This window comes from Athene noctua, chromosome 28, assembly GCF_965140245.1.
Source record: "Athene noctua chromosome 28, bAthNoc1.hap1.1, whole genome shotgun sequence".
NCBI classification, from domain to species: domain Eukaryota; kingdom Metazoa; phylum Chordata; class Aves; order Strigiformes; family Strigidae; genus Athene; species Athene noctua.
In genome coordinates, this window is record NC_134064.1 from 1703842 (window position 1) to 1719645 (window position 15804).

Consider the following 15804-nt stretch of genomic DNA (forward strand, 5'->3'; position numbering starts at 1 on the left):
GTGTGCTTAACCACCTTGAGATCTTCCCATCCAAGAGGGGTTTTGGAGCACCAGCATCTCAGGTGAGGAAGGGCTGGTATCAGCTGGCACTGGATAGGACCCCAGCATGCAAAGGCAAGCCCTGTTTAGGCACTGCATATGCCTCCCAAATGCAGTCACTTCCCCAGACTGACCCAACATGCCCCTTTTCAGCTGAAACATGCTCCTTTTCATAAGCATAATTCCCCTGGCCCTCCTCCTGAAGGAAGAGCGCAGACATCCATTATGAACGGGATATACATGGCAAATAAAAATGAGGTTCAATCAGTGCTGGTCTAAGGCAGGTCTAATATCCTGCCACAGAAATGCTCTCCCAGCCCACTGTGGGTACCTCCATTGTCTCACCTTCTTGCAAAGAAGCACCATGTGTTGCTCACTAGGTGCTACCGGGAGTATGAGAGTATCACCTAGTGATGCTCTTTGCTCTTCCAGTCGAGAGCTGCCCAGGAAGACACTGTCACTGCAGCCCTGCAGTTTTCCCTTCCCTTCCCATTTTGAGTTTGAGAGTTACTAGTGCAAGAGGTCATTAGTGGTTTTTCCTCTTCTGGGAGCATTTTAGAAAATGAACAAAGACTTATTTTAATTCCCATCCTGGCTTCTCTCCGAGATGCTCCCTTTTTGCACTGAAGAACTTGGCAGCAGCCCTCCAGTCAGCAGAGCAGGACTGACTTCCTGCCTCTGAATTATTTCCTCTATTGCACATTCCCTTTCCTGACAATGTTTGGTGAGCAACCTGCTCTGCGCACATCTTCATGCACACTCATTCATAAAGCAGCATTTAATACTTTCTCCCTCTTTCAGTTCTTCAAACTCCTACCACAGGAACAGGAGTAAATCCCTTTTTAAGAGCTTCCCAACTCCACCAGCCATTCCTTGCTAGTTTTTTTTCAGGCAGTGGGAAAACCACTGCAGCTTACACCCCCCAGGCATTAATAGGTGCGAATGAAAGCAAAGCACACTGTTCATACCACCAAAGCCTGATGCAGGGCAACTTTGCATAGGAAACTGGTGGTATGCAGAGACTAATAGCTGAGGAAGAAGAAATAATTTATTTTTTTAGTCTTACACTAGTAAAAGCTGAGGATGCACCATTCCCATTACATTTGTGGTCCTATGCTTTATATTATTACTGTTACAACATGAGTTTTTAATGTTCAGCAGAGAGTAAACTATAGTTCTTGGTGCCTTCAAAGGTCCACTGACATCAGCAGTAGATTGAAACTACTTTTTAAACTCTCATCATTAATTATCTGCCACCCAATGAAGGTATTCTGGTCTGTCAGATAGAGGGTAGAAAGTGAGCAACTACATGACAACACGGGTAGCAATGTAAGTTGTCAACTTCCAGACTGGGACTAGAGGCTACATTAATCTATTTTTTGCCTTAATGTCTCTTTTATAAATGCAGGCACATTAAAAAAAATTCTAATATTAAAACCTAAGAGAGAGAAACTGATCATGACAACAAGAATTCAGTCTTTCATGGTATGTGAAAATATACCATTCAAGCACTGTAAAGTCACACCTAAATGTGTCCAATTGTTTCTGAAGCCCTTGTTCTAATCACTGACAGCTTTATTCAGTTACTGGGCACGCATGGCCCCTGTCAGAATACTGCACAGAGACCTCTGTAACGGAGAACAAAGGCACCTCATTTCCCAGCCCACGCTGGCAGATGACACCTTTCTGAGGCACTGGAAAGCTGAGAGCACTTGGCTGACAGCAAGAGCATTGTAACATTTGAAGTAAATAGCCTTGCTGCAAGGAGCTGGATGGGAGCAATTTGGGGGCAGGAGCTGTCTTTTGTCTTCTGTGGTTACACAGCACCTGGAACAAGCCAGATCCGTAATTGTGACTGGAGTACAAAGGCCAAGTAAGAAAGAATATGAGCAGAACGTGGTGTGGGAGTGTGTGTCTTGCCTCCAGAAGGTGGCTTTGTCTAATTTGAGTCAAGCAACACAGACAAATAGTGGCAAGTACTGATAACTGAACATTATTTATAACCAAAATACCTCCTTGATGCTCGAACTTGACTGGAGGACCCAGTTGCTAAACAGATACCCAGGATACGTCTACAAACCTCCTAAAGAATGCTTCCAAGGGTAGCCTCCTCCTGAAATCTCAGTCCAAGCAGTCACAACAGATTAAATCCACAGTGGATTCTAGAGAGAAGAGATTACCTTGTCCAAAAGAATGCAGGAGAACAAGCCCAGCTTCTCTCTGGGCCTGCGTAATGCCACAGCCATAAGGACATTTCTTCAGAAGCAATGCTTATCCCTAACCCGTGCCTGGCCTTTGCGGGCTTCCGTATTCAGGGTTGCCGTTTAGCACCTTCTGCCAGCAATAGAGGTCACCTGGATGTCCCTGCACGGTTTTTCTCTCTTTTGCTTAGGTAATGCAGCCTCATTGCCCTCTGTGTAGAAGGGGGGTTTCCTTCCCCCACAGGGAACTTTCAAATTAAAGAAAAACATTATTTAAAAGGTACAGATATTGAGAGGAATAAATTAGTAACTCTCCAAGAAAAGCAAGCCAAGAGACAAATTCACCAAATACTTCCAGCCAGCTGAGCTTTGTCATACTGGAGATGCTGGCATCTTATATCCCCCAGCTAAGCATATAAACAGCATGCTGTCTCCAAACCTTAAGAACACTAATTCCAGCCATTCTCCTGTTCTGTTGGGGTAGCTGCCAGTGGTCCCACAGCCTAGGCCAAATAACACCCTAAATTACACTCAGAACAGCCCTGTCTTAGTTTAACTGGGTAATATGTAACTTAGTGGGGAGCAGGATTAAACTTCTGTCTGCAGCCCCTGATTTACACAGTGTTATCCTCTTGCTTCTGAAATAAACCCAGCCACTGTTAGCAGCTTTACCAGAAGCCAGGCAGTAATCCTCAGTCCAGGGTGTGCAGTCAGCAAAAAAAACCCAGAGGGCACAAGCAAGCTTGATATTTACATGCAGTATCATTCTGCCCTAAGCTAGAGGGTTTCATCTGCATTCCATAACTTAATAAAACAAATGCTTCACCCAACCACAACAGCTCCTGCGTCTGGCCCATTTTTGACAGATAAATGGAAATCACCGCATTCTTCCAACAAGCAAAACCCCTTTTTTGTCCACAGAGCTCCTTACTGACACACAGCCCCTGCCTACCGCGCCCAGCTGTCCAGGGCTTCTACAGGCACCCGGTGAGGTTGAGCAGGACACAGCCCTCCCAACTTCTTCCCCCCTGAAGTACCTGCCTCCTCTTGCCCTGCACCGCTTGGGGATCTGTGGGAATGTCTGCTGCAGCCCCAGCCACCTGTGGGGCCTTGGTTACCTGGGGTAGGCTGGCTTTATAATCTCAAAGCAGCGGGGTGCACTACCCTGGTCTTTCTCCAGCATGCCTTTATTTTCCGTTCCTGACACACAGATACATGCTCTGATGCTTTAGCACCTCGAGGGCATCAAGCACTCTTCAGACAGGTTTTCCATTAGACTTTAGAGCCACCAAAACCAGCAAAAAAGCCAAGACGGTAACAAACCACAACAAAAGCACTATTCCCAAGGAACTAACAAGAGGGTGGGAGAGGGAGTCACATTCATCAAAACAAAAAAGTTCTCCTCTACTAACCTAGTCCTATATTTTTTTCTTTCTTTCTTTCACTGTTCTTTGAGGTAAAGACTGCACTCCAAAAACTGTGCAGTCCCATACAATTCCACAGAAAACGATAACTCCACCTTTAACTAAACTTAACTCCTGCATGAAATCGAGGCATCAAGCTTTGTTCTGACTGATAACTTCTTTAGTATCAGACAGACCTTGTATTTGGAGTTTCATTTGTAGGCAAATGTGCCCAGGCAAATTCCAGATTGATGCTTATCACAAGGGATTTGAAAGGGCCTCCTGTGTGTAATCAACTTTCTTGCCTCTAAAAACTCATATTGAAAATCCCAAGGAAGAAAAAAAATAAAATCCCCAAAGACCTCCTGTGATTCATACCTTAGGCTTGAAAACAACTGGGCCAACTGAGAAGAATTTTGATTCTTTTTTAAATGAAGATTTTGCTCCACCTGATCCAGCTGAGATCACTTTTATGTGACTGCAAGTCTTCCCGAAATGTACTTTAAAATGGAAATGCTGAAAGATCCTCTGAAACAAAAGCATCTTTACAAGTCTCTCCCACACCTTCTTCTGTTTTCTTTTGTTAAAGAAAAATCAATTACCTTTCAGCAGAGAACTGCAGTGATGTACCAAGAAAACCTGAAGGCTCACTTAAAAAACAGAATTTAAACACCACTGGCAGTTTTATTTTGGGAACCTAAATCAGTGATTCCTTGAGTCCCACGGAAAAATGAGGTATAAAAGCATATACAGTCATGCCTGTACTCTGATATTGGAAAGCACAAGCAATTAAGAAAAAGGCAGAATACAACAGAACCTATGCAGTTTAATTAGACACCCCTTGCACTTTTTTTTGGACTGCAAACCTTGAAGCCTGCCACATTTCAGGAAGCAGAAAGCTAGGGAAAACAAGCACTCCCTCGAAGCACAACAGACCACCTGCAGTTCAGGAAATGGATTCCAAAGCGCCCAGATTTGAAAGCATAGGTAGAAGCTCTGAGGCTGCTTTAGCTGTATGTATGACTCCTTTAAACGAAACAAAAAACCCAGAACCCCAACTAGTGTTCAAAAATTGGGGTCTAATTTGGTGCTGACAGATTTGACAAGTAGTATCAATTAATGCTGGAAAAATGAGATGTATGTGTGCCTCAGACTAAGGAGGAGATTAAATCAGCCATTACGTATGTCTTCATTCCTAACCTCCCCTCATTTTCTCCCCCTTGAAATGCTGTAGCAGATTTTACACCTCAAGGGGAAAAAGTGCAAATAATTACTTCAGTTAGGCAATGCAGGCTCAAGCAAAAGCTCTGTCTGTTCCCAGAGGGATTCAGTTTCTACCGGAGTGCATTATTGCACTTAGAGACACAAACCAGTAACATTTCCTAAAGGGGACCAGCACACAGAACACTTTCTGCCACGCATTCAGTATTTGAGTAAGAAGGCAGCATAGTCTGCAAAAAAATACTTTTAACTGGCAACCTCACAAAAATGACGACACTGGGCAAGGCAAAAAATCCCAGTATCCCATTTTCAACAGCTGGCACTTGGCATTAGAAAACACACTGTGAGCACAGGAGTACCAAGTGCTCTTCCCTCCGCACTTCTGGCAATTGCAGGAGTTGGGTCTTGCTGAGCTACAGCACCGAAACTGCAACGTCCATCTAGAAAAGGCAAAGGCTTTCATCCCTTTTTTCTTTCCAAAAAGTGACCTAAGACAAAAAGTGTTTTCTTTCTTCTAGAGTTTTCACTGCTCAATAAAACTGACATTTATTTAGCTGCCTCATTCCTAGGAGTCTTCAGATATTAAATAAAGGTTGGGACCTACACTAGTATAAAATAGCTTTGTTCTATTGACCTATGAGAAACTGGCCCAGTTTCCTTAGCATGAAAACCTACACTAAATTTTTTGCTAGCTAGGGTGATGAAAAAAGCTTATTAAATAGTTCAGAATCTAGGCTCTATCTGTTCTCATCTTCAAATACCTACATTTATAACTTAGGAGTCAAAGTCTGACTGTTCATTTTGGTCTTTACTTGCTGGGAATGTAGCTGTCTGAGCTATGCTCTTAATTGAATTTTCTTCCTTGGATTACCTCCAGATAGTCCTCAAAAACGGGTAGTTCATAAAACAGGATAGGTATTGTTCATAGGGAAAATGGGGTATTTGCAGTTTATTTACACGCATCACAGGGAGGTTTTGTTGTGGAGCTACCAAAAGAAAAGAAAGAAATGGTAACGTTTATCATGCCAGCAAGCCCCTCCTTTGCTCCTTCCCGTTAAATAGCCATTTCTGGAGAGCAAGGAGGTTGGTGTTCAAGGCACTCACATCAAAGGGGGTGTGGGGCTGCCATGTTAAGTCACTGCCAATTACCATGTGGGAAACTTGTTGAGGATGACACTCCAGGCCTCTTTTCAAACATGATCATTTCTGAAATAAAGCACTGAATGGAAACCCAAAGCACTGATTGCTGGTTTGCACACAGGGAAGAAAACCTTCTTTTTTTTAATCTCTGCTTGTTACCATCACCTCATTCCACAGCTTTCTGACTGTTCCACTTCGGCTGCAGATCTTCAAACAGACTTTCAGGTCTGAAGTCAATTAATTAAGTCATTTGGTGCACATTTTGTATATCCGTATTTCCAGGACTGGAGCCCTTGTAATATTAATTAAAGAGGGGATTTTAGTCTCAGTAAACAGTTTCATCTTTAACAAGAACATAAAAAAAATAAACACTACTACAAAGACAAAATGCCTGTTTACCCAGAAGAAACATCCTCGATTAGTGAAGCCTGCAATATAATTTTCAAAGCAGCCACTGAACGTCGCTGCATCTAGGTTTGGATGTAGGATCTGGATTTGAATTCTGGTGGCTTAGCTGCACTGCAAATCCAGTTTTGCAGCTTGGAGGCATCAGAGAAGTAGAGACTGCCATGAAGCATAGGCATTTTCAAAAGTTTCCTTACAGCTATTAAAACAATAAAAAAAACCCCAGATATTTCATCTCCTATAGCCTAGAAATAATAATTCTATCCCTGGAAGAAAGCTTATCAAGAAGGAATATTTTTTCTCTAAGAAAATTCTTTCCTAGGTCTTGCCTCATATGCACATAACCTAGGAAAACAGTCCTGTAATTTGCTGACAACATACAATTACATTTTTGCCAGTGAACAAAGAGAACTTGAAACAAAAAAGTAACTAATAAAATAAATTCCCTTCTAAGGCAGAAGGAAGTCTTTATAAATTTTGGAATATAACCCCTCATGTAAGCTTTGAAAACTGCCTCTCCATAGAGTCTTGTCCTTGTTGAACAAGTATCAAGATCAAGTGACACAAAAGACTTTTTCTCATCTTGTGCATCAGCCTTTGTGGCCCACAGAAGACTGCTGGCAATCCAGTGTTATACAATTTACCCTTTTAACTCAGTCTGTGTGGAAACATGATATGCCTTTACTGGACAGGGAGAAAAGCAGGTTGTGGACAGATTTTCAAGTCTTTCTGACAATACTACTCTGACTTCCCAAAAAACAGTTTAAGTAAGTACACGGGAGAAGTAAAGCAGCACCACAACCATTCCCTGCACAGAGGACAGGTCTTCCCACAGATTAATTAAGCTGAATACACTGAAGCATGAAGGACTGCTCTGAACTCAAGGTGAATTCCTCCACCATCTCCTTTAGCATAAGTCATTTCTTGTTCTATACCCAACAGCCATGACTTAGCAGAAGCAGCATCTTGAGCAATACCATGAATTATAAATCGTTTCATTGTCCTTTGCCTGATTCCACCAGAGACTGAGTGCAGCAATTCACTACTGGCAACAAAGGATGCCAGCCATAAGCCAGCTACTGCAGTGGAGAATCTCCCACATTTTATACTGGTTTCCAGACAAAGGGCGTGATCACAGCTGCCATACATCTTTCACAATTAGCAGCACCACTGCTGTAGAGACAGACTAGCTAACGAAGACAGCAGACCTGCTTCTTGTTCACTGTGCAGCAGACAAGCAGACAGAGACCACTGGCTCCTTGTCCTGTTCTGGTCTGCATCCTACAGCACATACAGAGTCCGAGGTGTTCACTGAAGACTCAAGAGCTTTGCCACATTATGGCACGATACACAAAATGTCTTATTACCACACTCACAAGCTCACCTTTAAAAGAGGGAAACAGGTCCTTTGCACACCAGGCTTACTCAGCTCGAAAGCCCTAATACCTGTGTAACAAACATTTGTTGCTAAGTACCACCATCCTACTGAAGCATTTTAGGTGCATGAATCAGAACTTACACAGTGTGTACTGGAGATGATGACAGAGCTGGAGATGAAGCTCAGACCATCGTTCATACTGACTTGAAGAGCTGCTTCCCTGGAAAAAAAAAAAAAAAAAAAAAAAAAAAGAAAGAAGTCAGGTTAATTCACACTGTTGGTGCTCTCTCCCCTGTGAGATCTCCAATACACACCTGCCAGTTAACCCAACAAGCACAAGAGACAATGTCAGAATCAATTGCATTTAAGAACAACAGAATATAGTGAGATGACACAGACTCATTTTCCCACAGGCAAAGTAAATATTTGAGTATGTAAAAAAAACATACATGCCAACTTCTCGTAGCACAGGTGCTGGGCAGAGTAAGTAGGTATCTTCCACTACAAAAGGTTTTTCATCTGGAAAAAAGAAGTATTGGGATTTATTACCTGGTCAGTAATGCAGGCATTTAAGATCAAGCTTAAATAATGTTTTTGTTTACTGTTGATCCATAAACAATATCAAACACTATGTGAGGGATAAAAAGCTATTGCACATCAGTTGTTCTGAGGTAACCATAAGCATGCTTTTAGCCTGTGGAATTACAGAGTAAATACAAAGTAACAGCAGATGCCCTGCACCACGGGAGAAAAAAAGAATTCAACACCTCGCATTTACCCCTCAAAAAAGATGGGGACATGTGGCAGCTGACTCTCCTTCCTCATTTCTTTGCAGAGCCCTCGTGAAAACTGTCTTGTTTCCAGGCTGCCACAGCTCTGTCATTCTCACTCTGAAACATGATTCCACAGAGCCCTTTGTGCCCCGCTCCTACAAAAGGGCCGAGGACTACCTGCCCCTGCAGAGCTGAACGCCCCAGGGCAATGGGAAGCCGTGCACCGCCTGTCACCCACACCTTGCACCAAGCACCTTCACCATTCCTACAGCTGCTCCGTGCTGATGAAATCTATCACGCCACAGGTCTGAGCCACAACAGAGCTGAAGATACAAAGCTTTTTTTGAATGGTCAGAGTGAATTATCACAGCCACTATACACAGGAGACTAGATGGAGTTGCAACAGATTACATAGAAATAGAAATAGCTGAGTTAAGAAAATAAAAGTGTGGAAAATTTTGCACTTCAAGGTAGACTCATCTAAACCTAAATTAAATCTCCCAGCCCGAATTATACCATGGTTTTAAAAGTGGAATGAGAAAAACTACCAATAGGCAATTGCCTGGGAAACAGGAACATTAACTAATAATCCTCTTTTGCAGACAAATCAGAACTTTATAATATCTCTCTGGTGACCAGACGAATGGGGATCCCAAGGAACTTCCCAGCTCATTTGCCAGTTGACTAGAGATTGGGCAGATTGGCAGAAAATCAGGCAGGCAGGCTAGGTGGGTCAGCATTTTCCAGGAGCACGTGACTGCATCAGAACGCTTTCTGCCAGCTGTACTTACAACCATCTCTAGGGTCTCTAGAGCTGCTTATAGACCTGAGATAAGAGATGCTACCAAATATTAGCAGCTTCCTAAAAATTTTCAGTTAAAATTTTCATTTTTGAAAGCCTCTCCTTTCCTGGGAGATTCCTTCCCCTTCACCTCTCAAACCTGTAGGTTTCACACCTCATCTTCAATCCAAATCTTGATTCTTATCTCTAGATACTGCAGGATGGAAGACACCTTCATTCTAAGGGGTCATGTTGAAACGGGAGCACAGCTGGCCACCACCTTGCTTTGCTATCACGATACAGCCAGCAACCCTGGTCTCTGAGCGTCTGAAGTCTCTCCACACCCGCACAACGCGCTCGGCTTGGCACTGGGGAAGCAGGTTATGCTGGTGCATCACCGACAGCAACAGGCAATGGGAAGGAGCAAGGATAAAAGTTTAACCAAATCGTTCAGCAATCTAATGAAGAGCTGAGCTATTCTGACTGTCCGGTCTTCTGGTTTTGAGGAAAGTTGCGCAAGTTACAATTCCGTTTAAGGTGCCAGTGGAAAGATGAAAAGCCATGAAGAGACACAAGCCAAAGAATGTGGCAACCTTCTCTAATTTCTGCATCAGTTGGGAGCCTTGTTCATTCTTTAGTTGGCTGCTGAGATACATTTGTTCACACGGATAGTGTTAAATAATGATTAGGGCAACAGCAGTAGAGCACTACTGGTGCTGGTCCCATTCTTGGCTCAGCAGGGTTCACTCTGATGCAGGGTCACACAGCACATTTTACGGCAGTGGATGATGCATAAAAATAAGAGATACAGACTGCAAGAGTTTGACCCCTCATGCAGAAGCAGGATTCGCTAAGACAAGCATTCTTTCCCAGACATTCCTAAAAGAGAGGTTTCCACCAAATACAAAATTTTAGAAAGCACTAGTATTGCGCTAGTAATTCCTATCACACATTATAATCCCTATTTCATACCAGTGTATTTCTTTGCTTTGGCAGCAATATAAAAGATTATTTCCTCAGGCAGGTTAGGAAATGTTTATTTTTTACACTCCATTAAAAAAAATGAAATGGTAATGAAATGTTGTAACCTTCCCTGAAGTTTTCCTTATATTTCCAGCTTCCAGCAGATTCCGGCCTACATACACACATGAATTTTGAGTGACCCACAGCAGTTATTTAGTTAAGGACTGTTTGACACAAACAGCTGAAAGTGAAAGATTTTAGCAGTGATATGGTTTTCACAAACAGGCTTTGCTTCTGCATCATGGCTCACCTACTGAGAGCAACCTTCAAGCTTTTGTGATCCCTCTAGATTCCTGCTCCTGCTGTTGGCCTGCGAAGTACCGTATTATTGCTATTTTCCCACAGCCTCAGTGCAAGAGCAGCTATGAACATTTCCACTATGCTAAACATCAGGAGCAGATGTTTTTAGCACAGGGTATCCCTTTGCTAGCCCCATACTATCTAGAAGATTACTTCCTCCCCAAGAGAGGCAGACAGACAATAGGCATTTAAAGCCGACAGCATAGTCATACAGTGCACGTCCCTGACTGCCTGCTGCCCCCAGCACAGGCGCTGGATCCATGAGCTTGCACCACACACAGGCACTCGGTTTTGCAAAGGAGTTACCAAATCAAACCAGCAGCATTTCCCGCTTCGCACAAACAAGGCGGATGCACATTGGTGGTAAATCTGGCCCTACAGTTCTGTTCTCACCCCGATTTATGAAGATATCACTAACTCCCATAAATTTATGACATTGTCTCAGCACACACATGCCAAGAGGATGAAGACCAATGTCTTGTTTTCTCTTTTGCTAACACTGACAGCAAAGGCTAAAGAATTCTCCATGACAGTGTTCACTAGAACAAAAGCTGGCTTAATTTTGCAAGGCCTTTAGTTAGATCTCATTAGCTTTTTACTTTCCTTTTTCTCCCTTCCCACCTCCAGCTTGCGTTAAAGTCTATGCCTCTCTAGAAAGTTTATCAGACTCAGAGTCCCAGGAGGGAACTCATGGCTGGCCAGGCTGGCTACAGGGAGAGATTATTTTGTTTGGAGAATGTTTGTGTTTCACCACAAAAATGAGCGACTATTTTCCTTTGCTCTAAACAAAAGAAGATCCATTTGGTTTGCATAACTCCAGCCATCTGACTCCTTCCTGGAAAACTTACATAGGGAAACCAAACAAAACAACACTTCTCATCTGCTATTGCATCTGTATCTGCAGGATGCATTTGAAAGAATGCCGCTTTTCTTGTCTGCTGCAGAAAAAACTCGCTGTATTCCTGTGCAGTAAGAGATGGGCCTGATTGCTCCCAAACTCTAGATCTCATGCCAAAATCTGAATTTTGTGGTTTGGACCCCTCTCAGCTGACAATACTAGTGGAAGAGTTGTGGAAGGCGGCGGGCGGAGCACTCGACTCGATGTCGCTGACTTTGCTGCCCAGGAAGTGATTTCTGTTCTCGGCTCCGCCGCTAGCTGGCTGCGTAACCCTGGAGAAATCACTTTGCCTCCTTTGCCAATTTTACAGAAAGGATGCCCAGGCCTTGATCACACTTCAGACACCAACCACGGGCAGAGCTTGGACATTTTCAGGAAATATTGCAATGCCTCACTTTTGAGAAAGTCTGCCCACAGTAATGGGCACAATTTGCTCCTTACATACACACCATTAATCTCCTCATCAAGCAAAATAAGGTTCTCACTGTAAAAAAAAAAAAAACAACACAGGACACAGCACACACAGGCAACTAAACCTAGGCAGTCCTGAGGCAAAAGCCATTCAGAGCAGTGTGCAGAAATGAAGAAGGGTCAAACATCTCACACAAATACATCTGTGATCTGTGGATGCCCTTTCAGCAAGGTACTTTCTACTGCTCAAATTCCTGTAATTTGCTACCCAGCATTCCTGCACCTTTTAACAACTATCTGTAGCCTGTAAAATCTATTATTCCCAGCATTAGTGAATAGTTTCTTTTGCCATTAGGAGGGTGTAACCTTTTGGCAAGTCAAGACTTGGAGTACTTCCCAACCTTAATAATAAAAGCCTCAATATATGCATGATGCTTTAACACAGAAGAGCAGACCTCAATAAAAGAGAGGTACAAGAACCCAAAGAAGGTGACCCATACTGGTAGTAGTACTTTCTTTTAGCCATGTAACCAAGCTAAAATTAACAGCCTTTGCGTTGGTTAGTGGTTCGTCCAAGCACCAACTACTGTACTGAAAACTGACTGCAAAGATCCCTTACAGAAAGGTTTAAGAAAGCACATTTTTGAATTGCCACAATAATATCACAAATGCTGATTGTTGGACTCACAATATCAGCAATATTTTAGTCCAGAAAAGGCTGCAAAAGCTGTTTGCCAAACTTTCTATATATCACAGACTAACAATTTCCTTCTGTTATCCCTGTATTTATGATTTATGTTCAACTAAAGTACATCTCAGAAAATACTTTGACCTAGTCTTCTGTTTCTGCGGGAGCAAAGACTCTGGTCTATTAGGCCAGTGCAGGCAAATTGGGGGTGGGAGTATGGCTGCTTTCACATAAGACTCCCTCAGGAACATCTGTGTGAAGAAGGCCGTTCGCTGTACCTCAGCCCACTCGAGATGAGTAGCCCTGAGCCCTTCCACTGCCCATTTGTCACCTCAGATGAGACAAAATACCTCCATAATTCTCTGCACCTTGCCTACCAAGGCACAATCTCTGTTCCTCCTGGCTGACTCCTCTTATGCCACTCCTTGTGACAACTCTACAAGCAAAGTTTTTATTTCAAACCCATTTTGTGGGGAGATAGGAATGTAGACAGACACTGGAACACTCTCTGAGCTAGAGAAACTGCCTACGAGAAAGACCCATAAATAAGAAATGTTTTGTTAATGCTGTAATGAAAACCACATTGAGATCATGCTATTATTGCTCTGCTTTGTGTAGGGACACATGAGCTCTGAATGCCAAAGCCATTCAGAGCAGAGTTAGGGGATGGGGGAAAGAGACAGATAAGCACAGAACAATGATATCACATTCGTAACAATCTCTAGACGGAGAGAAGGGATCTGGAAGGATTTGCTGATGGGTTCATCTGCTGTGGATACAACTCTGCTCAACAAGTACATATAACTTCAAGACCAAGACTACTAACAGAACTTGGCACAGCACCATTTACTCATGCTCACAACTGGCAGCTCATGGGAGCAGCCCATGCTGCAGTGCAACAGGGTCACTCCCAGGCAGGAGGCTTGGTCCAGCACTGCAACAGCTCCACTCCAGGCTCTGAGCTGTAACCATCAGCTCCGTCATGCTCGTTTACACATATATACTAATGTCACAGTGAGACACCATCTTGGTCCCCTGGCAGCATTCAGTATAAGCAAGCGAGCTGGGTAAAGCACTCCACATTGCACAGAGATTCTTCTCCTCCCTCAGCCCAAGTTTCCTGATTGCCCCACGCTCAGCCTGGACAGCTGCAGAGAAGTCTGCTGGAGATAAACACACAGGAATCCTGTTTTAAAAGTTCCTACACTGCAGTTTGTTGGAGTCTAGGAGAGCATCTGAGGGAAGCATGATCATTTCTCCTGTTCCCATATTCTTTGTCAAGCAATGACTTTGGCCACCCTCCAGAACGGGATGCCAAGCTCACCTTGGTGTATGTTTTCACCTAGGAGAAATTAAAGGCATACGTTGTGTCCTTCATAAAGGTCAGACTCCCCAAAACACCTGATGGAGTTTGAGCACAGCGATGGACATTCTCTAGTACCATAGTGGAAAGAGGGAAAAGCTACTACAAGAAAATAAAAGGTTCAGTGCAGGGTTAAAGTGACATGATCAAGTGGGGAAATTGGGGTTTAGAGTGGAACTGCAAAGCAAAACATTCTGTGCTAAGAGTGACCAGGCTGAGAAACTAAGGAAGTTATCACAAGAAAAGTACTGTGCTGACAGGAGAAAGGAAGGATGGAGAAAATGGAGCAACCTGCTAGGCTTTGAAAACAGAAGACAATTTTTAAAGGCAGTTGGGCAGTTTTGGAATACAGCTCACTCTCCACTGGTAGATACCTGGCAAAGTCCTGCTCCCACTGTATTTGCCTCATTTTCCCCTGCTTCTGGTACTCAGTGCTGAAGCAAAAATATCAGGCTAGTTTGTGTAAAGGATCAGTTTTGGCCAAGCATCCAGAGCATTCATTAGAATGCCAAAGATCTGGCCCCATCTCTGCTGTGGTGCATGCCACATGGTTTCCTCACCAATCTTTCATCTCTCTTTTCAGATTTAAATTGCCTAGGACAGAGCTGCCTCTATGCCCAGAGCTATCTTTGCTGGATCCTGCACAGTCTGTGCAGACAAAGACATTTTAGCACCACAAAGCAGTCATAAGTCACTGCAGTGGATAATTACTTTTAACTCTGTGCAGTCTGAAACCAATTCTCCCAGGTCCTGCTTCTGGCAGAAAACACACTGCTGTTGAACATGCATCTGATTACAGTTCTGCTCAGCCAAATATTCTTCATGGTTTCTACAGATGTTCCTTTTTTTTTACCCCATAGCTATGAACATTATGAGCCAATGCTCTCTTCACCTGCCACTTTTCTCTGCCAAAAATCCAAATAAAAATCTATTAGCTCATGCCCTTAACCTCAGCAAGTCCTAGCTGTGCTGGTCTACATCTCATCTGGGATAATTTAAGGTTTCAGGAACTGTTGGCTTAGTATTATCTTTAAAAATACCTCCCTCCCTGATACAATCAGAGGCTGAGAGGGTTCAAGCAAACAAAAACAGCTGAGCTATCCAATCTCCAGAAGGTTTCCATAAGAATCTCATTTGGTTAACTCTTAGGTTAAGCTGTTTGCAGCAAAGTGCCACAAAGGCCTACTGAGAATAGGGGCTGGAGCTGCAGGATCCACTGAACCGGAATGCTGAGATACATTCTCACACAGAGCAACTTAAACTTAACTGGGCTGTGCCAGCTCCCACCAGGAAAGACTTGGGTTTGAGAACATTGATGAGCAACTGTTGAGTTCCCTCAATCAGGGGACAGTTTGAATTCAGAAATGGAGTGTGTGGCCTTTTGCTTCCAGGTTACCGCATCAAACAATCTAGGGCTGTGCAAAATGAACTGAGAAGGCTTGGTGCAGGACCAAGGAGAATGAGCTCACTTTTCACCTTTGCCTCAATTCAGGACACAAGGAATGCATCAGGTCAGAGGGCAGGAAACGTTTTTGGCTCTTATCCTCATTTTTCACAGTCATTTTGTGGACACAGCATGACAGCTTCCAAGCTAGGTTGCACTAAGATAATCTGATCTTTCCTGAAAGCTACTATGAAATTATGACAGACACCACAATAAATTAATCAGCTAGACAAGCAGTCAGCATACAAAAAGAGAGGAAGGAGCCTTCTTCCTCACTCTCACCAACACCAGGTCACAATGTTTGGGAGTGAGGTAACCCTCGCAAACAGTTCCTCC

General features: G+C 43.3%; 1 protein-coding gene across 2 annotated transcripts in view; it reads right to left on the minus strand.

Moving 5' to 3' along the window:
* The window catches only part of ANTXR1 (ANTXR cell adhesion molecule 1), a 110010-nt gene that overhangs the window by 59747 nt on the left and 34459 nt on the right, over window positions 1-15804 (minus strand). The window contains exons 11-12 of one of the 2 annotated variants that reach the window (XM_074928479.1): window positions 8237-8306; window positions 7929-8007 (exon numbers count right to left, since the gene is read on the minus strand). In XM_074928479.1, coding sequence (XP_074784580.1) covers window positions 7929-8007; window positions 8237-8306 — 149 coding nt within the window. Of the gene's footprint in view, window positions 1-7924; window positions 8008-8236; window positions 8307-15804 lie in introns of both variants that reach the window. The other variant, XM_074928480.1, reaches the window with a different exon arrangement.